The sequence below is a fragment of the Budorcas taxicolor genome, chromosome 3, assembly GCF_023091745.1.
Source record: "Budorcas taxicolor isolate Tak-1 chromosome 3, Takin1.1, whole genome shotgun sequence".
Classification (NCBI taxonomy): domain Eukaryota; kingdom Metazoa; phylum Chordata; class Mammalia; order Artiodactyla; family Bovidae; genus Budorcas; species Budorcas taxicolor.
In genome coordinates this window covers 110,071,194-110,095,627 of record NC_068912.1, presented here as the reverse complement: position 1 = coordinate 110,095,627, position 24,434 = coordinate 110,071,194, and the positions used below count along the sequence as shown (strand labels likewise).

The window sequence follows — 24,434 nt, the reverse complement described above, 5'->3', positions numbered from 1 at the left end:
TTTTTTTAACTTCAGGTCTGAAAGTTGAGGTGACCCATTGTGGACAGATGAAACGAAAATATCGAGTGTGTAATGTGACCAGACGGCCAGCCAGTCATCAAACGTATGTTAACCACATCTAAAATTGTACCATTACATTTTTTGTATCGAAGGAAGCTACTATAATAATTTGAGAAATTGGTGTCCCATTTTAGCGCTAGTGGTAAAGAACCCACCTGCCAATGCAGGAGACACAAGAGACACGGGTTCAATCCCTGGGCCAGGAAGATCCCCTGAAGGAGGGCATGGCAACCCACTCCAGAAGAATTCCATGGACAGAGGAGCCTGGAGGGCTACAATCCAAAGTGTCACAGAGTCGGACACAACTGAAGTGACTTAGCAGGCACGCACACATTATAATTAAAAAAACTCACCCAGATCTTCATTTTAAACACCAAAGCTTTTAAAAACCCTTTAAATGTTTTTGATAGAAATACTAATAAAATGTATTTCTTGCCTTTAAAATATGCTGAACATAGATCAACTTTCATGTAATGGTGCAGGGTCATCGTTAAAAACATCATTTATTCTAGGGTTGTAATTCTCAGTGCATGGCCCAAAAGGACCTATTAAGAGCTGTATGTCATAAAAGCTGTCATGGGAAGATATATATTGCTTTGAGTTCTATGTGGATTTTTCTCCCCTCTTTTGTAGCTAACTGTCATTTCTTCCAGCTGTCAGTGTGTATGGCATGCCTCCAGCAGCAGATTCATTTATACTTCCTCAATTTCATTTTTCTAATCACCTAACTTCTAATCCACTGTGAACTGTGCCTAATGAGAAAATATATATGAAAGTGCTTTTTAAATTACCATATATGTAAGTTTTATTCTTGTAATCAAGATCATTAAACTCATGTCTGGCATAAATATAAATATTGGCTTTTCTAAGAGCATGAACTTAACTATATTAACTTTACATTATTTTACATACTTACTAAGAAGACTTTTTCAAACAAGTGTAATCAAAATCACCTACATAACTTTGCTCTAGATAACTGAAATTTTAGAGTGGCCTCTGGATAAATGTAGTAGTATATCAATTCAGTCTGATTTGAACATGTTCTTCAGTATGAACTCATGTACACGTCACATGAATTTCTTGTTATAAAGTGATATTCTATTTATTCTTTGTGTTATACCATTGAATGCATTCTCTAGGGAAAATAAAAGTCACTATAGCATTTGTTATAGTGAAAGATTTATAGCATTTTTAAAAATATCTTGTCTTTTTTCATTATTTAATTACTGCATGTTACCCTATAAGGATGGGCTTCCCTGGTGGCTCAGAGGTAAAGAATCTGGTTGCAATACAGGAGACCTGGGTTTGATCCCTGGGTTGGGAAGATCCCCTGGAGGAGGGTTTTCCACCCACTCCAGTATGCTTGCCTGGAGAATTTCATGGACAGAGCAGCCTGCCGGGCTGCAGTCCATGTGATCGCAAAGAGTCAGACACAACTGAGTGACTAAGCACAGCACAGCACACCCTCTAAGAATAATTAAACTTATGGAACTATATAATGTTTGCTTAAAAACTAAAAGCACATAGATTTAAATATCACATAGATGATCCTCACTGCATTATTACTTTGTGGGGCATTAACAGTTAAAAAACAAGATTAAAGTTATCACTGTGCCAAGTTGTTTGAGATAATTTGTCTCGTGGAAGAGCCAAATAAAAAGTCTTTTAAATCACATTCTACAGTTTGTATCAAGTATCTTGACATGGTCTCAAGTTCATGTATTTGGTTTTGTGGACTCCAAATCAACATATATTTGTCCTGGTTTGGGGATCTAAAAATGTGGCCCCAGTAACTATGCTGCACTCATTTTACCAGAAGTTCTCTTAAGCAATTAAAACTCATAAGTGGATGGTCCAGGACCGTATTTGCATTAACTCATCTCTAAGAAGTCAGCAAGAGGGACTTGCTGGTGGTCCAGTGGTTAAGACTCCATGCTCCCAATACAGGAGGCCCAGGTTTGATCCCTGGTCAGGGAACTGCATGCTGCAACTAAGACCTGTGCAGCCAAAAAAAAAAAAAAAAGCCAGCAAGAGATTGTATTTATATTGATAAGTGTTAACTGATCTTTAGTGAATCTGTGTATTTTCTGGTTCTGCAGCTTCTTAATTTAAGTTCTTTTTCCCTTTTAATTAAATTTTTTTCTCATCCTAGCTTCAACAAACAAACATGGAAAATTCCAACACAATCGCTGTCTTGATTAAAGACTAAGATGGCTTAAGTGAAAATGGCTAAGTAACGATTGACCTTTGTTTTTTAAGTGATTGGTCAAAGTAGACAATGTTAGTAGGCTTTTGTTTGCTTGCTTAAAAAAAAAAAGAGCTTGAAGAAATTTCTAAAAAGATATTCTCTCTTATAGGTTTCCCTTACAGTTAGAAAATGGTCAAGCTATGGAATGTACAGTAGCTCAATATTTTAAGCAAAAGTACAATCTGCAGCTGAAATACCCCCATCTTCCCTGTCTCCAAGTGGGACAAGAACAAAAGCATACATACTTGCCACTTGAGGTAAGCTAAACTAAATTTTCTTTTCCATTCTGCCAGTCTCTTGAATGTGTGTTTGTGTGTTTTAAAGTCATGTTCTAAACTAGTGATAGAATTTAATATTAATCTCTGAAATATTCTGGATGGGTAACTTCACCTTATAGCAGAATTTTCATTTGTTTGGAAATGGAAGATGTAAGCTGCACTTCAGCAAATCTTAAGATACAGAAGCCCAAGACACAAACTAATTCCTCTTTGCCTCTTGATAGGTTTGTAATATAGTGGCAGGACAGCGATGTATAAAGAAGCTCACAGACAATCAGACTTCCACGATGATCAAGGCCACAGCAAGATCTGCTCCTGACCGACAAGAAGAAATCAGTAGACTGGTCAGTAAGGCATGGTCTTTACGATAAGCTAGCTTTCAGATTAAAAAAAGAGACAATAGAAAATGCCGGATGGGACACAGTTACTCTTTGGTTTTTATATATGCAGGCTTTCCTGTTCTTTAGGTGAAGAGTAACAGCATGGTGGGTGGACCTGACCCATACCTTAAAGAATTTGGTATTGTTGTCCACAATGAAATGACAGAGCTCACAGGCAGGGTTCTTCCAGCACCAATGCTGCAGTATGGGGGCCGGGTAAGCCTTTTATTTTATTCAACAAGTTTCTTCCAACAATACCACACTGAATTTACCCATTGCTTTGCTCATTGTTGCTTTTTGTCTTTTGACTAATATCAAATAGAGTTTTATGTATCCTCTCATCAACTTTAAAATGAACTTAGATTGTAATGTCTTTTCTCTGTTTCTTTTGTTTGTTTGTTTTAAAGAACAAAACGGTAGCCACACCCAACCAGGGTGTCTGGGACATGCGAGGAAAGCAGTTTTATGCTGGCATTGAAATTAAAGTTTGGGCAGTTGCTTGTTTTGCGCCTCAGAAACAATGTAGGGAAGATTTACTAAAGTGAGTATCTTCATATTTTCGACTTAGTAATATCCCTTGCAGATATGAAAATACCATCTTTATGTGAATGTGCTGTGTACACTGGCACTGAACCCCTGACTCCTATAGTGACACCATCTGGCTATAGGAAAAAGACCTTGTTCTTATAATGAATTGCAAACCTGGGAATTAGCTTAAGAATCTGACTCAGATGCCGACATTTTAGAGCAGAAATCTGTGACTAACAAGGTTGAAGTGGTGCTGATTGGCAATTTCTTGAGTTCTTAGTGAAGCTTCCTTTGGGGTTAATTGTATCTTTCCAGATAAGATAAAAACTAGCTCATTTTTAATTATTGTAATTAACTAGGGAGCTTGTCTGACTGCAAGGTCACTGATTCAGATCTTTGGTTCACATCTTACAGATGCGGTTATCTATATAAATGAGGTTAGTGAGCAGGGTGGAAAAATTAACACAGGAAAAGGGAACTAGGGTGAAAGAAAGGAATCCTACAAAATATTGGCAAATGCACCAAAGAAGTTATCCTGAAAACTTTATACATAGACTGGAGTAACTTCTCAAATCCAAAATTTAAACCTGTGAATTTTGCGTTTTCTTAAAATGATGGTTTCTTTGGCATTGTTATGGAATCAAATCTGTTACAAGTTTGAATATAATCCTAAATATGGTGATTTTGTGACAGGGTGTTACCCACCTATTCTGATACCTGGCTTGCCAAAATACACGTTACCTGAAATTTTGACCTCGCTTTTATCTTCAGTCCTGAATCACTGACTTGAATGTTTAAAGAAATTCTTTGAACAAGAATGCTATTCTAGGCCCTGAGGCCCAGCTGAGGCATAACTTTTTTTTTTTTTAATTCCAAATTATAATCTGATAGTTTAGTAATACAGAATCTTCTGCATTATAATTGCAGTGATAGAACTTCTAGGCTGTTTTTGGCAACCAGTTAAAGATGGGCTTTTTTTGTTTGTTTGTTTGTTAATAATTTTGGCTAAAAATGTACAGAACTGAAAGAAATATCTTAGAGGGAGCTAAATGCCAAGAATGTGCCCTGAAATGAGAGCACTGTGCCACCGATTCTATTTTAACAGGAGTTTCACGGACCAGCTCCGTAAAATCTCTAAGGATGCAGGAATGCCCATCCAGGGTCAGCCATGTTTCTGCAAGTACGCACAAGGTGCTGACAGCGTGGAGCCCATGTTTAAACACCTGAAAATGACATACGTGGGCCTGCAGCTTATAGTGGTTATCTTGCCTGGGAAGACGCCAGTATATGGTATGGACCCCTTTCATGTTGAATGAGGGATGATTTCAAGTAATTGGTGTAGCATTCAGGATAAACTAGCTTATGCTGCAGTCAAAAACAACCCAGATCACTCAGTGGCTCAAAACAACAAAGGTTTTTTTTTTTTTTTTGCTCTTGCTGTGTATCCATTGAAGGTAAATTGCAGCCTCTGTGCCATGTCATCATATCATTTTCACTCCGGAACCCAGTCACTGTTTAGAATGTTGCTGGCCCCAAGGCAGAGAGAAAAGAACTCTGGAGAGTTGGTCTGTTTTTTTTTTTTTTAACACAGAAAGCCTGGGGAGGTTTTTATTTATTTTGTGTTTTTTTGTGGGGGAGTTGTTTTGGCCACACCCCGAGGCATTTGTGGTCTGCGTTCGACCAGGGTTCAGACCCACGCTCCCTGCATTGGAAGGGTGGAGTCAACCATTCAACCGACAGAGAAGTCTCTGGAGGGTTCTTAGCTTCTGCAATTTCTTGGCCACAGACAACTATATGGCCCACCCAGCCTGGGATAGGGGGCAAGAGATGCAGTGGGAATGAGGGTAGTGCAGTTCTACCATAGCCCCCAAAGTAGGGAGAACTAGAATGTCTGGTGAGAAGTACTTGGGAGTATCAGGAAGGGGGAGCCTGCCACTTCCAGAACAGGAACTGCTTAGTGTGTATCTCTTATAAGAGGAATGATACAAATTTCTTTTGGTTATCATCTAAGCAAAGGCTTTGGAAACAACGTAGACCAGCGATTTGAACGTTATAACATGTCTTCAGTTCTCTATATATTTGTTATCTTTTGTTAGCTTCTCTTTTCCTATCGTGTTTAGAGCAGGGAGGGAGTTGGAGGAAGGAAAAGAATCCCTTAAAATTCAAAGGGCTGGTGTGTGTACTAAGGAAGAGAAGCTGGGGAGATTAATTTCTTTGCCCAGACCAGTCCTGTGAGAAAAGGAACCTCAAGACTTTTGAGTGAGTGGTGGCAGGCAGCATGGTGGAACAGAGGAAGTGGGCTGGCTTCCAGGCCTGCAGGAGAGAAGGAAAGGGAGAGGACCTTTCAAAAAAAAAAAAAAAATTGCCCTCAGGATTTAGCAGATAAAAGGACCACATATGAATAGCTGGTAGCACAATGTACAATATATGGTAGGCACTCTGTGAAAGTTAACATGTAGGAGTTTTCTCCCTTTACTTCTAGTATTTTGGCGAATATATCAACATTTACAATGAATTAATAAACTTATTTTTGTAGCGGAGGTGAAGCGTGTTGGAGATACACTTCTAGGAATGGCTACACAATGTGTCCAGGTAAAAAATGTAGTGAAGACCTCACCTCAAACCCTTTCCAACCTTTGCCTGAAGATAAACGCAAAGCTTGGAGGAATTAACAACGTGCTTGTACCTCATCAAAGGTAAGATCCTGAACTCTGTGTTTTCCATTTGTTTTTTAAAATCTAACTTACATAATTTACAATAAAACAGATCTGATACACATATGCATTCCTGTAACCATCATCCAGGTTAAATATAGAACATGTCCGGCTCTTCATCAGGCTTCCTTGTGGCCCCTCTCAGTAGATAACCCCTGAAGGTACCACTAGACTTCCCTGATTGATGGCTCACAGGAGCCTGGCAGGCCTGGCCCACCACGTGTGTGTATGTATACACAACAAGTAAAATAAATGTAAATTACGTGGTCAAAGTGATAAATACTATGGAGAAAAACAGAATAGGGAAGGAGACGAACTTTATTCTCTCCCTTAAGTCTCACATCTTGGGGGTTTGGTCCTCATTTCATGTGCATTCTGCAATTCAGTCTCCATTGTAGAAACCCCAGGATCCTAAGAGAGACTGTTCTGCGCAAGTTCTTCCTTTGGTGGTGGTTTAGTCGCTAAGTTGTGTCTGACTCTTGCAACCCCGTGGACTGTAGCCTGCCAGGCTCCTCTGCCCAGGGGATTCTCCAGGCAAGAATGCTGGAGTGGGTTGCCATTTCCTTCTCCAGGGGATCTTCCCAACCAGGAATCAAACCTGGATGTCCTGCATTGCAGGCAAATTCTTTACTGACTGAGCTATGAGGGAAGCCCAAGTTTCCCTTTTACACACAGAGATTTTGTTAAATTTGGGTTAGGTTCTTTTCTTGACTCTTTCCTTCCTGCTATTGCAGAAGAACCATGTTGGGCTTCCCTGGTGGCTCAGCTAATAAAGAATCCACCTGCAATGTGGGAGACCTGGGTTCTATCCCTGGGTTGGGAAGATCCCCTGGAGAAGGGAATGGCTACCCACTCCAATATTCTGACCTGGAGAATTCCATGGACTATCCATGGGGTTGCAAAGAGTTGAACACGACTGAGCAACTTTCACTTTCACTTGACTCTTTCCTTCCTGCTATTATTGCAGGAGAACCATGTTGGCTGCTTCAGTCAATTCAGATTCGTGATACTGGGTGGCAGGCACTCAGTGGGCCTTAGAAGTCTCTCCCAGGCACACCTTTATTCTCTCTTGTAAGATTGTGTCTGTGATTGTATCTGGTGAGCTTGCTAAATGAAAGCATTTTCATCCATATGTCTGAGTGGCAATGTCTCCTTAAATCTGAGCAGGCCCTCAGTGTTTCAGCAGCCTGTCATCTTCCTGGGAGCAGATGTCACGCACCCCCCAGCAGGCGATGGGAAGAAGCCATCCATCGCGGCTGTGGTTGGCAGTATGGATGGCCACCCCAGCCGGTACTGTGCCACGGTTCGCGTGCAGACCTCTCGCCAGGAGATCTCCCAGGAGCTCCTCTATAGTCAGGAGGTAATCCAAGATCTTACCAACATGGTTCGAGAGCTACTGATCCAGTTCTACAAATCCACACGCTTCAAACCTACCCGGATCATCTATTACCGTGGAGGGGTGTCCGAGGGACAGATGAAACAGGTAATCTTGTTATCCTCTAGCTTCCCTCTGGGGCATCTACATTTTTTTTTCTTTTTTGGTCACACCATGTGGCATCTGGGATCTTAGTTCCCTGACCAGGGATGAAACCCATGCCCCCTGCATTAGAAGCATGGAGTCTGAACCAGTGGGCCACCAGGAAAGTTCCCTCTGGGGCTTCTCAGTGTCTGATGGAACTTCCTCCAATCTACCACTCTGGGTAAATCAGATCTGAGAGATACCTAAGAGATAGGCAAGTTCGCAATTAAACATCATTCCATTTCTAACTCCTAGGTAGCTTGGCCAGAACTAATAGCAATTCGAAAGGCATGTATTAGCTTGGAAGAAGATTACCGGCCAGGAATAACCTATATTGTGGTGCAGAAAAGACATCACACACGACTCTTCTGTGCAGATAAAACAGAAAGGGTAAGAACACATAGGATAAGCTTTATTACCTGATGCAAGTGAATGTGTTTTTGAGTAGGCATACATACAATTTTTTTCTAGAAGCAGAAGTGCCTAGTAATAATTTAGTAAACATACTAAATCCAATTGAGCTTAGATGAGTAATTCTGAATGACACAAGTTTCAAGACTGAATATTTCTCTTATGTGACAGTAATACTGGTTTCTAGAGTTTTTAGAAGGGGAATAAAAAGCATGCCAGGTACACTATGGTGATATAGACAAGCTCCAAAGAGAGGGGTTATTTATTTGGACTTTATTGCCATTTGCTACTTTTTGTTATCAACGTCTAAGGCGTGGGTCTAGGGTATAAAGAAGCATTTCTTTTCCAAATAATTTTACATCAGTGCAGAGGATTTTTAGGGTATGCCCTTTGAATACTTATGATGTCACACTTACTAATCATGGGCAAGTTAAGTTCTCTATGCTATAATGGTTCTAACTATAAAGTGTAGTAAATATAATACCTAGCTTCCATGGTTATTAAGGGTTAAATTAGTAAATGAATGTTAATTTTGGGTACAATTTCCAACATTCGATTAAAAAAACATTTTGTGTAGCCTATTTATAATCTGATATTAATGTACAAACAGGTAAATTATAGGCACATAGTGCTGAGTGACTTTACTCCTGTGGTCTGTCCTGTGACATTACTTTATCTTTTTCAGGTCCCCTCTGACTGACTCCCAGAGAGGCCGGTTCTTTCCATTGCCTAATCTTGTGGTCTTGTGGGTGATTCTCGCTGTTTTCTAGTGCTTGCTTACTTTTTGTCTCTAATCCAAAACTGAGCCGTTTCTTCTCATTTTCTGAATCATTAGAGAACTAAGGTTTTATCCTTGGGCCATAGGTTCATCAATCAGCACAGATTCAAAATACTGTCTTCCAAATTGCCCAGACTCTGACTTGGTGGTACTGCTTAGATTCTGCTAATTCACCTTCCCTGAACTCTTGCCTGAGCTCTAGGCACAAAGTATCCTGCTATTCCCTCCTTCATTGTCACTCTCCGTCCCTCTGTCAACTTGCTATTTCTGTAACTTAAGACCTAGATCATTTTTCTAAAATCCCAGTCTATCTCATAGCTTTATTTTTGACCGTCCGGTGTTACTCCTGGCCTTTGAAGACTGACAGTCCCAATCCTTGGTCTACTTTGCACCCCTAACACTTACCAACATCTTCAGTCCTCTAAATATGCCTCTTGCCAGTCCCCAGCTCTGAATTAATGTGCTTGCCTGTTTCCTTTGCTTCTACTCTTAGGCTGGTTGAAGTTGCTGAGGAAAAAAGTCATTTATTCGATAATGAACCATGTTACAAGTTCTTGATAGCAAGTCTCAGCCAGGCCTTTGATGCTGCAATTTTTTTTTTTTCATTTTTCCTATTCTCCGTAGCATCTGTTCCAATCCTTTATACTCTTCTCAAGTCCCCAACCCTAACCATGACACCTTCATTGCCAACAACTTACATTGCCAGCAATAGAGCAACCTTCTGTTTCCTCCAGAAAACAAAATTGTGAAGGCATGAATTTTCTCAGCTTCCTCTCCTCTGCTTTCAAATTTAGCTAAATCTTGTGTTTTCTTACCCTGTTCCTCGAATCTTGAACGCTAACCTCTCCCACTTATGCTTCCCCACTCCAGCCCAGTGCTTTTGGTTTGAATCCTTTCTGCCTTCTCCAGAGCCTCACTTCATTAATTATCCATTATTTTTCAAAATTTCAATTTTCCCCATTCCATTGCCTCCTTCTCCTCATCCTCTAAAGTTTCTTAACTTTTCCTCGGGCTTCTCTAAAACTTCCCTTCTCTCTCAGTCTACCTGCCTTTTTTTTTCTTTCCTCCCTTTAATGACCAAACTTACAGGGAAAAAAAGACTTGACTTTCTTTCTGTGCCTTCTCACATAACGTTTCAGTTCTCTGTTGCCTGACTTTGACTTCTTTGACTCCAGCCAGGTTGTTCTCTCAAGGACTTGCTCATTTTGAATCCAGTGACAGCTTGTCAAATTCCCACGCTGACCTCTCTGCAGCACTTAGGGATGGTTGCCTTCTTTGGACTTAGCAATATGATTTTTCAGGTTCACTACCCACCTCTATAATTAGGCTTTCTTTGACTCTTCTTCTTCCTCTCTCCATTAAACTCTAATGCTTCCTGGCATTTCATATCTCTCTCTTCTGAATTTCAACTCTCTTTTAGTCTCACCTACTTTTCTGGCTTCCCTGATTTGCTTATTGATTACCAAATCAGTATTTCCAGCCCCAGATTTTCTGTGCAGCTCCTGATCTGTGCTTCTCATTGTCTATCAGTTTACTTAGATTCTCTCTAGGCATTGTGTCAGTCAAAAGAGGCTAGGCTGTGCTTGGTGACAGAAGACGCCAAAGTCTCAGTGGCTTACAAAGATGTATATCTTGCTCACATTACACATTCACTGCGGCCCTCCTGCAGCTGTGACCTTGCTGTGCTCCCTTTGAAACCTAGGATGATGGAGAAGCATCTGTCTGGAACTTGGCCAGTCATTGTAGCAGAGGAGAAAAAAGATATACGACAAGCCATATGCTGGCTCTTAAAGCTTCTGCCTAGAAGTGGCGCACTTCGGGCCACATTTTATCAGTCAAAGGAAGTTACATGGCCACTTGTGAGTTAATTGGGTAGGGATGTATAATCTACCCCCACCCCCCGCCCTCCCCTCCCCCCGCCAGAGGGTCTCTAGAGTATTTGGCCCCAGTGATCCAATCTACCACAGGCGTTTCAAGCAAAACACATGTAAACCTTTTCCTGATTGTTTTAGGATAATCCAAAATAATAGGATTCTCCTCATCCAAAAGCTCTTCGTTCCCTGATTCTCTGTTCTTCTGTTGTTTGTTATCACTTTGTTAGTTAGCCGAGCTAGACAATTCTTAAGTGTTGTCTTTAAATTCTTCTCCTCTGTTCCCCTCCTCCCTTCCTGTGTTCAGTTGGTCAAACTGTCGTCTGTGTTCTGTCCTGAAATCTCTCGTCTCAACTCTTCCTCTTGTGTGCTCCATCTGCTCAAGGCAGAACTCTTTAGGGTTGCAGAAGGCTTATAGAGGTCTCCTCGTCTCCATTCCTCTTTCACAGATGCATCCTCCACCTGCTGTCAGGGCTAGGTCTTTAAAATACAGATCTTATCCTGCAAAAGTCCTCAAAAGTCCTCATGTTTCCCCCATTGCCTATGCTTGAGGGTGCGAAATGCTTTCTTATGGTGTTCAGTGTCTTCCCGAGGTAGCCAAAGCATAATATTTCAGTTTGCTTTTTCAACATGTACTCATACACCTTCTATTACCGATGTGACTATTTCCATTTCCTATGCACATTGTGTATTTTTATCCCTGGAATGACCACATCCATCCCACCTGTTTCCCCCCTCATTTTTATAATAAGATATAATGTAGACGCAGTAAAATTCACCATTTTTATTGTACTGTTATACAAATTTTGACAAATCCATATAGTTGTGTAACTACACCTTAATATGTAAAATGATTCCATCACATGCACTTGTCTTGTGCCCATTTGTAGTTAACCTTTTCCCTCACCTATAGCTGCTGACAACCACTGATATATATTCTGTCCCTAGAGTTTTGTCTTTGTCAGGATGTCATATGAGAAGAAGTCATAGCCTTTGGTCTGGCTTCTTTTACTTAGCATAGTGCATTTGAGATTCAACCAAGTTTTTATGTGTATTAATAGCTTGTTCCTTTTTTATTGGTGGGTAGTATTTTGTGATACAGATGAACCACAGTTTGTTTACCAATTCCTGACTTTAAAGATATTGGAATGTCTTCATTTCCATTTCATCCCCCCTCCATTCAATCTCTATGTATCCTATAAGGCAGGGGTCCCCAACCCATGGACCACAGACCAGTACCAGTCCGAGGCCTGTTAGAAACTGGGCTGTATAGCAGATGAGCAGTGAGCAAGCAAGTGAAGCTCCATCGGCCACTCCCCATCACTCCCCATTGCTCACATAACTGCATGAACCATCTTCCTCCTCCCCCGAGTCTGTGGAAAAATTGTCTTCCACGAAACTACTCCCTGGGCTCCAAAAAGGCTGGGGACCACTGCCATAAAGCATGGCTCAACTGTTTCCTCCTGCCAACTTTTCCCACTGCCTTCCATAAGGCCCTTACTACATTGCGTTGCTGTCCATTGCATATGACTTTGACGAAGAGTAGGAGGGCAGGGTTATTAGTTCTCTCTGTGCCTCTGTCTCCATCCCCAGCATCTGCTGCAGAGCCTTGCACATGGTGCTCAAGCAATAATTATTAAAATGAACATGACTGGACCCTTTTCCCCCAGAGCAGCACCTCTTTATGTTTTCATCTGTAGATTCCAAGAGATTTTTAAAAAGAGGATTCCACGGTCAAATAAGTTCAGGAAGTGCTGTTTACTCCTCCCTCTTAAGGGTTATGCATTACTAGATAAAAATTCTGAGAAGTCATGCAATAGAAAGGCCTTTTAACTTTGGTTTAAACCAATGTCCCTCAGATTTCTTTGACCATAAAACACCTAAACACATCCTGGAGAACTAACATTCCTAAAGCATACAGTTTGGGGAAGGATACTAGAATGATTACAACTCAGTTACATTTTCTCTTGTCTAGATAGGTACCCAAGGTCACATATGAATTTGATGGAATGAGACTTTTCTATACTCATGTATTTTATTATATGAATAGCATATGATATTCAACTGAAGTTAACAATGGTTAAAACGGAGTCAAATAAATTCCCATCAAATTTGTGCCACTATGCTAAATATACTTCCTATATGGAATCTTTCTGTACAGCAGAAATGGATGGAAATTGACCAAATAGCAAGATTTTTCTATATTTCTGCTTTTCTGGAAGTTTGATTTTAGAGTTTGATTATAGAAGAACTTGAGAATTTTTAAAATGTAAGCAGTCATCTCCTAATTTTGTGGATGGTTAGATTGAGGCCCAAAGATACTATGCTTGGTTCAATGTATATAGTTGCAAGGAAGGGCCTAGAACTGAAACTTTGGTTTTCCTGATTCTTGTTTCAGTACACTCCTCCTGATAATGCATGCGCCAGTGAATTTTTTTATTGATCCTGTACAAGTATTAGTTTTGTTGAACCTGGTGAACCAGTTCGAAGATTCCTTCATCTTAACTTTTACTGGAAGTTGACTTTTTTTTTTTTTAACTCCAAATAAAGAATAAAACTGATTTTTTCCCCTCAGGAAACTTGTCCATCTTAAATGTCTTTTTTTCCCCTCTGTGAACATACCAGCATGTCATCTATAAAACTGATGGCAATAATGCAGCCCAAAGCCACAGGTAGAATAATTCATTGTCTGCATTCCCTTAGTGAAACCATGGAGTATATTTGTGTGTGAAAATATTTAAGGATGAAATAGTTGGGCCAAGGGAAATTTACAGAAAATTCAACATCTTGAATTAAACTGATTTTCAAGAGTTCACTTAAGAGCAGTTTACTTACTTGTTACTAATGGCCTGAACCCAGTTTAGCTCTTTGATGACTAATTATACCCTTTTTCTTTTGGTAGGTAGGGAAAAGTGGCAATGTACCCGCAGGCACTACTGTGGATAGCACCATCACACATCCATCCGAGTTTGACTTTTACCTCTGTAGTCATGCGGGAATTCAGGTAATTCGGAAGCTGGGAGGTGTTTGAAAATTCAGAAACTAGCTTAAGTAGACTTGTTATTAAACACTGTACATCACTTTGTTAATATTTGTGTCCTAAAACTGTGATCTTTTGGTCTAAGTGTCTCCTTGTAGGTGTGCTAGGCAGGACTATTTCTGAATTTAGGTAGGTTTCCATTCTCCTCTCAGTAAACCCGTGTCAGACCTTGATCATACGATTCTTTCTCCAGGGAACCAGCCGTCCTTCACATTACCAGGTCTTGTGGGATGACAACTGCTTCACGGCAGATGAGCTCCAGTTGTTGACTTACCAGCTATGTCACACCTATGTGCGGTGCACACGCTCAGTCTCCATTCCAGCCCCTGCCTATTATGCCCGGCTCGTAGCCTTCAGGGCAAGGTATCATCTGGTGGATAAGGATCATGACAGGCAAGTTTCTCAGGCAAATAAAATCTTTCTGTTTGTGTTGGCAGCATGTTTCTTTTTAAAAATGAGCTACCATTGAAAACTTTTAGGAAGAACTAAACTTCCTTCTAGGGTTTACATTTCATGGAGCAAATAAAGTTACATGTTATGACTTTTGGTCCAAAAAGCTGATATTGTGACTTTTGGTCCAAAAAAGTGCCCAGGCTTGTTCACACTTGTATGGTATGTCTGTCCCCCTTAAAAAGGAATCCCATTTGGAACTGCCTGTGGTTTTCCCTTAGAGCCAAATGCATTTCAGTTCTGCTCAAGTACTAAGCAGCCTCGCAAGACGTCCAGCCCAGTGCCCTGGCTCCAGTCAGAGCAATTACAGGCCTGTGGATTCGGTTCATGCAAGGGGGAGGTCCTGACCAGGTCACTTTACTTTTAGCACAATCTTGGAGAATGCATCAGAAGGAACCTGGGTTTGTGTTGAGAAGAGGTGGGGTACCAGGCCATTCTCACCCCCTAAATAAAGATCTCAAAAGAATCAGACATATTGACCTGTTACTGAGCTCCTATTGAGTAGCTAAACAAGTTCTCTCCATTAATTTTTCTTTTCAAATGACCATCTGTGAAGTGTAGCAGTTTCTGGGCTCTTCCCCAAGTCTGAATTCAGCTGGTAAATAGTAGACATTCCACTGCAAGTCTATTTCTGTACGGGTTGAAAGTACACTATTATGGAAAATGCCCAGCTGTGGCTTTATACCTTTCATTCTGTAATATACGTATTCATTCAACATATTTATTAGGTATTCACTGTGTACCCAGCACTGTGCTAGGTACTATAAACAGTAAGTTGAGGAAGACATGTCTCCTGGGATTTTATGTTTCAGTATGGTAGACAATACAGGCAAACATAAAACTGACGATTAACTCAAAGCAGTAGAGATGAAAGTGTGATTGAACATCAGAGGAAAGTCTGTTAGAGATTTCATAGCTGGATAGGTAAGATTTGGCTCTATAAAGAAGAGAAAAGAATTTTCCAGGCAGAGGGAATAACGGACACAAAGAAGACAAGTGACGTGTTTGGACAGCAGCAAGTTTTCTTTGACTGGAGCATTTGAATAGAGAATAGCAGGCATGAAGCTGGAAAAGTATGTTAGAGCAAGATTATCTTTGTTAAAAGTTAAAGGCTACTCATGGGATAGTTCAGTTCAGTTCAGTCGCTCAGTCGTGTCCGACTCTTTACGACCCCATGAATCACAGCACGCCAAGCCTCCCTGTCCATCACCATCTCCCGGAGTCCACTCAGACTCACGTCCATCGAGTCTGTGATGCTGTCCAGCCATCTCATCCTTGGTCATCCCCTTCTTCTCCTGCCCCCAATCCCTCCCAGCATCAGAGTCTTTTCCAATGAGTCAACTCTTCACCTGAGGTGGCCAAAGTACTGGAGCTTCAGCTTTAGCATCATTCCTTCCAAAGAAATCCCAGGGTTGATCTCCTTCAGAATGGACTGGTTGAATCTCCTTGCAGTCCAAGGGACCCTCGAGAGTCTTCTCCAACACCACACTTCAAAAGCATCAATTCTTTGGCGCTCAGCCTTCTTCACAGTCCAACTCTCACATCCATACATGACCACAGGAAAAATCATAGCCTTGACTAGACGGACCTTAGTCGGCAAAGTAATGTCTCTGCTTTTGAATATACTATCTAGGTTGGTCATAACTTTTCTTCCAAGGAGTAAGCGTCTTTTAATTTCATGGTTGCAGTCACCATCTGCAGTGATTTTGGAGCCCCCAAAAATAAAGTCTGACACTGTTTCCACTGTTTCCCCATCTATTTCCCATGAAGTGATGGGACCGGATGCCATGATCTTTGTTTTCTGAATGTTGAGCTTTAAGCCAACTTTTTCACTCTCCTCTTTCACTTTCATCAAGAGGCTTTTTAGCTCCTCTTCACTTTCTGCCTTAAGAGTGGTGTCATCTGAATATCTGAGGTTATTGATATTTCTCCCAGCAATCTTGATTCCAGCTTGTGCTTCTTCCAGCCCAGCATTTCTCATGATGTACTCTGCATAGAAGTTAAATAAGTAGGGTGACAATATACAGCCTTGACATACTCCTTTTCCTATTTGGAACCAGTCTGTTGTTCCATGTCCAGTTCTAACTGTTGCTTCCTGACCTGCATACAGATTTCTCAAGAGGCAGGTTAGGTGGTCTGGTATTCCCATCTCTTTCAGAATTTTCCACAGTTGATTGTGATCCACACAGTCAAAGGCTTTGGTATAATCAATAAAGCAGAAATAGATGTTTTTCTGGAACTCTCTTGCTTTTTCCATGATCCAGCAGATGTTGGCAATTTGATCTCTGGTTCCTCTGCCTTTTCTAAAACCAGCTTGAACATCAGGGAGGTCACGGTTCACGTATTGCTGAAGCCTGGCTTGGAGAATTTTGAGCATTACTTTACTAGCATGTGAGATGAGTGCAGTTGTGTGGTAGTTTGAGCATTCTTTGGCATTGCCTTTCTTTGGAATTGGAATGAAAACTGACCTTTTCCAGTCCTGTGGCCACTGCTGGGTTTTTGCTGGCATATTGAGTGCAGCACTTTCACAGCATCATCTTTCAGAATTTGAAACAGCTCCACTGGAATTCCATCACCTCCACTAGCTTTGTTCGTAGTAATGCTTTCTAAGGCCCACTTGACTTCACATTCCAGGATGTCTGGCTCTAGATTAGTGATCACATCATCATGATTATCTGGGTCGTGAAGATCTTTTTTGCACAGTTCTTCCGTGTATTCTTGCCACGTCTTCTTAATATCTTCTGCTTCTGTTAGGTCCATACCATTCTGTCCTTTATCGAGCCCATCTTTGCATGAAATGTTCCCTTGATATCTCTAATTTTCTTAAAGAGATCTCTAGTCTTTCCCATTCTGTTGTTTTCCTCTATTTCTTTGCATTGATCACTGAAGAAGGCTTTCTTATCTCTTCTTCCTATTATTTGGAACTCTGGATTCAGATGCTTATATCTTTCCTTTTCTCCTTTGCTTTTCACCTCTCTTCTTTTCACAGCTATTTGTAAGGCCTCCCCAGACAGCCACTTTGCTTTTTTGCATTTCTTTTCCATGGGGGTGGTCTTGATCCCTGTCTCCTGTACAATGTCACGAACCTCATTCCATAGTTCATCAGGCACTCTATCTATCAGATCTAGTCCCTTAAATCTATTTCTCACTTCCACTGTATAATCATAAGGGATAAAATAGATATTATTCAACAGTCAGTTGGATGTGCGTGACAGAGAAGAGGATGAAGTAAAAGATGACCAAGATTTTGAGCCTAGATGATAGGGGGTAATAATAATTTAAGTAGGGAACTCAGGAGAGATGATAATTTCCCATTTACTAAGCCCTTTGTATCACATCGGGCCCTTAAGAGGTATGTTCAAAAGTTATTGTTATCCTAAAAGATCAAATTCAGAGGGGTTGTTACTTGTCCAGGGTCCTATAGCTAGTAAGGGGAAGACAAGAGAGGCTGGTGGCATAGTAACAATTGCTGAGTATCTATTATGTTCCAGCACTGTGCTCAGCACATTCACTGATTCATCAAATGGTTACTGAGACACTGTTATATGCCAGGGACTAGGGATTTAGTGGTAAGACAGACAAATTTGTTAGTTTCTTGGAGATTCTATCCTGGTGGAGGAATAAATAATTATCCAAATAATGATCTTTCAAGTGAAATAAAAGTAGAGGATTTCATGAAAGTATAGTTCATGTGGCTCTGACCCGAACTTCAGAATCAGGGAAGATTTCTTTGGGGGAAATGACATTTAATTGAAAACTAAAGAACAAGTGGGCATTAACCAGACATAAAAGACAGGGAAGTCCTTGCTTAGGCACTGATAAAGATCTGGGTCTTTGCAGACACTATTCTATTTAATTATTGCAACAGTCTAAACAAGTTGTATTTTTCAATTGAGCAAACTGATGTTTAGAGAGACATTACAGATTATCTAAGGAGTCACAGTTTGAGCTCAGGATTTCAAATCCAGTACTATTTATGCTATTTGAAACCTGAAGTTTGAAGTGGTCTTTTGTTACACTGTTTCTTTATTTTCTTTTTTTTTTTTTTGCTTTCTTTTCTTTACAGTGCGGAAGGCAGTCATGTGTCAGGACAGAGCAATGGCCGAGATCCTCAGGCCTTGGCTAAAGCTGTGCAAATCCACCATGATACCCAGCACACCATGTATTTTGCCTGAGAGTCTCAGAAAAAGAACTCAACCAGTGTGTTATCCCACGCAGCCTCAAAATGTTTCAAATGCCTACTGCTTCTAGAGAGAGCCAAGTTGACTTCAGGTGGTCTTCTACCAGCAACTCGGAATAGTTGCACTGAATCTATACTTCACAGCACTGTCTGATGCATCAACAAAATTGAGCCATTTTTAAAAAGTTATAGATACTCATAGATTATCTTTTCTGATGCACTGGACTGAATTTTTACCTCATCATGCAAAGGCTGATCAGCCTGAACTTTCTAAAGGACTTTATGAGAAAGGTTTCTATGGACTATTTTGCTAGCTGTGGTGTTCACTGCATCCCTCTAGTCTTCCCAGAGAAAATTTTTTTTCCTTTTTTCTGTATTCACTGAGTGGGGCGTGTGCATAAATGGGAGAGAAAAACCAAACAATCTACTTTAGTTCAGTGTAACTATTTAATTGTGTGGGTCCATAGGCTTTTTAATGGAGATTTCTGACTTCGCCACTGTAAATGCCTTGAACGAGCATTAATTTTTTTGTAAGTTTTACAGAATTTTATGAGTTTTTACTACTTTTCTCTGTTGATCTCTACAGACTGGTGCTGGTGCAAGTACAAGCTGCCAGGCAATTGCACTATATTCGGCTGCAGATTCAGACAGGCAGTTCTCTTATTTGGTTGACTTTTGTGAATGTGTAACACAGACAAACGTGATGCATGCCGTGATGACAGATAACACTGCCATGGCAAAAATACTCATGTTTCCCCCTCTTTGGAAAAAAAAAATATTAGCTTTTAGTATTTTTCAGAGTTCTCAAAAGTGCCCATTTTATGCTGCTGTGTGATTTGTTAGATCTAAATGATTTTTAAACTTTTCTCATAGAAAGTTATCTTTGGCAATAAACATTTTTTTAAGGTCCCTCCTCTTCCTCCCCCTGACAATGTACTTTTTTAGATGAGATTTCGGTATGATTTTTATCAGCTGTTTCTTATAGATCATAATCTGGCAATTTCTGAAGCTGATCAGAAAAGACATATATTTCCATGCCTTTTTAAAGAATTATTTTTAATCTGTTTTATAGTCACAGTTGGTGTCCTATCACTTTGTTTTAAAATAAGCTAGAACCAGGATGCTTCCTTATTGGATAGGCTTTGCCAGTCCTTAGGGTACCTTGAACGATGCTGCATCTTGCAAAAATGTACCAGCATTTAAAACTTTTTTTCCCTGGGAATCAAGGTCACTCACAATTACTTGTAGCGCAAATGTTTTGCTTCTCTTTCAACCTGAAATACACTTGGTGGGGTTTCCTTCCTTTTATTAAACTAAAGCTGCATAGTAAAGGTCGATTTTTCTTAATAGATTCTGGATTCTGTTCACAGGGAGACAGGATTCCTTTCTTGTTCAAACAAAGGGAGTTGATCTAAAGCAAGCATCAGTTACAATGTGGGGGAAAATGTATTTTGTATTTAGTGTAGATAATACTTTGTGAATGGACAACAGTTACATAGAGTCTTGATAGTTCCAGGCAGTGTTTCCCAGCCCACCTTTTACTGACTTGTAATTCTCTGTCCTGGAACCTTGGGAGTGAGAGCTGGAAGGAGGGATAAAAGGCCCAGAGCCCCTCCATATGGTTGAGGAAGGTGCCGGGGGAGGAGACACATACAATGTGGTAAAACAATTTTGCCACCTCTGTCTGGAAACTGCTGGTGGGGGAAACACTGGATCTAACAGTGAAGGATGTTGCTTGAACTCATTAGCTGATCCAAATCTCTTAAACTAGCCTTCTCAAAACCCCAGCAATATAAAGCACTGTTTTCCTTCAGTCTTTTAAACAAGCTTGTAAATACCTTAAAGTTTACATTTCCATGTGCTGTTGATCAGCGATGCCACCAGTGTTTGCTGAGACTGGTCTCCGAGAGTTTTGTAATGTATATCGAATCCTAAAAGCTCATTAAGATACGAGTGCAGACGTCCTTGTTCTCTGCATAGAGTGGGATGAAAGCAAGCTCTGTAATTGAGGCACAACATGGGCAGGAGTGAAGAAGATGGCAGATGTTAATTTCTTAAGATTTTCCTTTTTTGCAAATACCTCACTTGGGCACTACAAATCAGCACACATTGGTGAGGCGCTGGCTGCTGCTTTTTATTCACACTTGTTCAGGGAGAGCACAGAAAATATCCTTCAGCTTGGCTACCCTTGACCCAAGAGGAGGAAAAACAAATGTTTTCTTAGGAGATGGAGGACTTGCTGGTGTCCAGGATGTGAAGAACTCTTGGTAGCTGGCTGGCTGATGGGCACCACATTTGGACTTGAGTGCCTCGGACTTGCTTGTTAATAACGCACAGAAGAAGCGTCCCTTCTCACCACCTCCTGGCATGTATGAAGCAGGGAGCGAGGCAGAGTGCCAGGAAGCCCTGACTCGCCTGCCTGCTGTTGGGCTATATGCTCGACCTTGAACTATAGTTCGTAAGACCTCAGTCAGTCCTAGTACACTGGGGCAAATCAGTGTAGTGGTGGAGGAAAAGCCGGGAGGCCTATTTTTATAGGAAAACAGTACCTTGAATGGTGCAATGCTATGGTTTTAAACAAAAGGAAGGACAGAGAATTGAGACTGTTGGGGAAAAAAACTTGCTGAGAGGTGAGTCTTTAAGAGGTAATCACTGCAGAATCAGAGCCGCAGCAATACTCTTGCATGCAGCTCTGAAAGCATAGTTTTAATTTGGCGTGACAGTTGGAACACAGTACACCCCGGGACTGACTGAATCATTATGCATGTGTCAATCAATGGGAAGTGTGCATTCTCTAGGAGTAGGTTTAGACTGTTGGGTTGTTTTTTTTTTTTAATGCCGCCTGTTTAGGCACTGTCATGTGGTGTGAAAGATTTAAATGTAGCAATGCTAAAGAGTAACAATTTGGGGAGAAGGCACAGGGACCTTCAAAGAGTGGTGAAGATCCAAATGTTGAACCCATGATGTTTTGTTGTGGTGGTTAGCTGCCAAGTGAACTCACTGGCTGAACACAGCCAGCACTCTGGCAGGCAGAACATATTCACTCGTACTATAATTTCTATTTGCTGCTTCCAAAGGTGACGATTTACAAGCAGACATATTCTATACAGTCTGTGTTTTAGGATCTGGTGCCCAGTCTATATCAGAGCTTACCTAACTGGCTCAGCTACCTGTATGAAAAGGTAATCCACTGTTTAACCGGGCCCACCCTCTCCACCCTGCCCTAGCGACCCTTTGTGGATGTGCTGTAAGATTTTCTTGCTCAATAGCAAGGTGGTAGCTCTGCTTTCATTTTAAGAAAGTGGAGGCTGAGGGCATTGTATCAATACTGCTTCAACTCCAAGGACTTTTTCCTTGCAAAATTAAAGGGGAGATCTTGTTATTGATTAACCATTCTCTTATCCCTTGCTATTGACATATTCATGCTCTTTCTATGTCTAGTGACTGAAAAAAATGTTTGCATTTGTTCATTTGACTAATGGTGTCATTTTTGTTTCGATATTGTTAGACTTGTAATGTTTTAAAATGTATTTTTATTAAATTTGGACTGGATGTATGTCTCTAGCAATACGAGGTACTTTTTAAACTATTAAGGGAGGGGTGATATCCCCATGTTGAGATAAGATGATGGTTGTTTAAATTTGCAAATTTTTTTTTTGGCCTGCAGGGATATTTTGTGTTCATGTGTCCAAAAATGAATAAATTGGCATTGTTTTGCCAAATGTTGTTTTGTTTTGTTTTTGTCAACTGCCTAAAAAATATAGATTATACTATCATAGCAATACACATGGTTACTTTTTAAAAAGAAGTTTGAGAAGGAAGAACAATGGGAAACTTCATGTTTTTAACTCCTGGGTCTCCCTATTTTTAGAAATTGGCATTTGGGAAATTTAGAAGAGCTTCTCGGAACATTTCACGTGTGAAAACGGACAAGCTTCTTCCAGGTTCTGGGTATAGCTATTAACAGGAAGATCTATTTCAGTGATTTTCTGAGAAAAATCTGCAGGCTCCAGAGGGCAGTATGGCCACATACTTTATAAGACTGACTTCTTGAGAGGAGGAGCTGCCTGAATTCACCCATCCTGGGGCTATCCAATCTCCTGTCTTTTAATTTTTAACAGCAAAGCTCTTTTGTTAAGTTATGGCAAGGATAATGCAGAGATTTATACAATGTGGCACTTATACTCAGGTAATTTATAGTTTACCAAAGGACCAAGTCCTGCTGACAGCCGACTTTACTACAGGTAGTTATTTTTTCCCATCACTACAGTATCCTCTTCTCCACGTTTGTTATCAGTCATTTATCATGAGCCCAGAATATGCCAAGCTCTGCCTAGGTTGCAACACAGAAAAGTAAAAACTTAATTCTTCAAAGAATTCATTTTAATACAGCATAATGTGGGGAGGAGGAGGCAGCAAGATTAACATTATCTGAGTGCCCAGTGTATGCAGTCACTTTATATTGACATCCCCAAAACAATCCTTTGAGGTCGATAGTGGTAGCCTCATTTTAAAGATGAGGAGTCAAAGCTAGAATCTGAATCCAGGCCTATCTAACTTCATTATAGCTGCTACTGAGCATGAAGCTATAGGAACTTAAAAAGGGAAACAGCTTTTTGTCATGGGACGTCAGGAAAGACTCTACAGAGTCATGAATTTTGGGTTAGTTCATGAAGCATGAGACTTTGCCAGGTGGATAAGAAGGGAACCAGGGGATTCTAGACATTCAATTTCCTTACAGTAGGTTATAGTAGCTATAATTTTTATCTACCCAAATTCTTTCACTTATTACTTCTTTAGGTAATAGAATCCCTCTTTCCTACGGGAACCCCATTATTTTGTGTGTTTCAAGTGAGTCCAAATGGCCTTCCTCCTGCTTCATCCCCTACCATTTGTGTTACAGTCATGTACATCCATGCGGGATGTGTTACAACAGCTACAATGGATCGTGTGCCCACTGTTGGGGCGGGTGGGGTGCGGTGTGGCCAGCAAGCAGGGAAGTCACAACATCGTTACAAGGCATGTGCCTCTTCTGTCTCTTGGCTCAAAGCCGTTGTCTTTATTCTCCAGAAGCTATTGGCATGTCTTTAAGGAGAAGAAAAAAATCAGGTGGGGAAACTAGCAACTATATTACAAGTTGACTGGAGAAGGAAAGAAATTATTTTAGTTTAACAAACATTTCTGAAGCTCCTATTTTGTGCCGGGGAATACAAGGATGAAAGACAAAGTTCTGGTCATTGAAAAGTTCAGCTGGGAGCCGTATATGTCATGAGGTAGCTTTGAGAGTTAAGTACTATGAGAAATATACACGTGGAACCATGGGACCCCTTCAGTCGCTAACCCAGTTTGGCGAGATTAAGGAAGGCTTCTTAGATGACATGACTGAGCTGTCTTACAAATACTGTATGCGTGCTCAGTCATATCTGATTCTTTGCAACCTTGTGGACTGTAGCTTGCCAAGCTCCCCTGTCTGTGGGATTTTCCAGGCTTGAATACTGAAGTGAGCTGCCATTTCCTCCTCCGGGGGATCTTCCTGACTGAGGGATCGAAGCTGCGTCTCTTGGGTCTCCTGTGTTGCAGCTGGATTCTTTACCACTGAGTCTTATGAAGAATAAATGAGTTTTACAAGGTGGAAGTAGGAATTCTTGTCACGGGCAAAGACACAGAGGCGAAAACAAAGATCATGACTTGTTTGGATGAATTACAAGTAATTTCAATACTCTTAGATTGTAAGGGGTGTGTAGGGAGAAGTGATGTGTTAGAACTGGATCACAGAGGCAAGCACCAGTTCCTGGCAGGACAGGACTTGAATGGCATTCTAAGGAGTTTAGAGTTTGTCCACAGGTACAAGGGAATAGAACAGTCTGATTTGTGTTACTTATGCTGTCGGTAGTGTAGTGGGTAGTTTGAAGCTGAAGTTCTGTTGAAGGGAAGTTAGAGTTTTATTGTGATAACTCAGCTAAAGATGATAAGGCAT

The 24,434-nt window shown here is 40.7% G+C and overlaps 1 protein-coding gene across 1 annotated transcript in view; it reads left to right on the top strand.

The window, feature by feature from the left end:
• The window catches only part of LOC128044535 (protein argonaute-4), a 38,428-nt gene extending 16,258 nt beyond the window's left edge, over positions 1-22,170 (top strand). Inside the window, exons 7-18 of the mRNA XM_052636809.1 lie at positions 16-103; positions 2,418-2,565; positions 2,811-2,930; positions 3,054-3,182; positions 3,374-3,507; positions 4,600-4,784; positions 6,031-6,190; positions 7,376-7,691; positions 7,983-8,117; positions 13,690-13,791; positions 14,021-14,220; positions 18,344-22,170. Coding sequence (XP_052492769.1) covers positions 16-103; positions 2,418-2,565; positions 2,811-2,930; positions 3,054-3,182; positions 3,374-3,507; positions 4,600-4,784; positions 6,031-6,190; positions 7,376-7,691; positions 7,983-8,117; positions 13,690-13,791; positions 14,021-14,220; positions 18,344-18,452 — 1,826 coding nt within the window. The 3' untranslated portion in view covers positions 18,453-22,170. The remainder of the gene's footprint in view (positions 1-15; positions 104-2,417; positions 2,566-2,810; positions 2,931-3,053; positions 3,183-3,373; positions 3,508-4,599; positions 4,785-6,030; positions 6,191-7,375; positions 7,692-7,982; positions 8,118-13,689; positions 13,792-14,020; positions 14,221-18,343) is intronic.
• Positions 22,171-24,434: the final 2,264 nt, after the last annotated feature.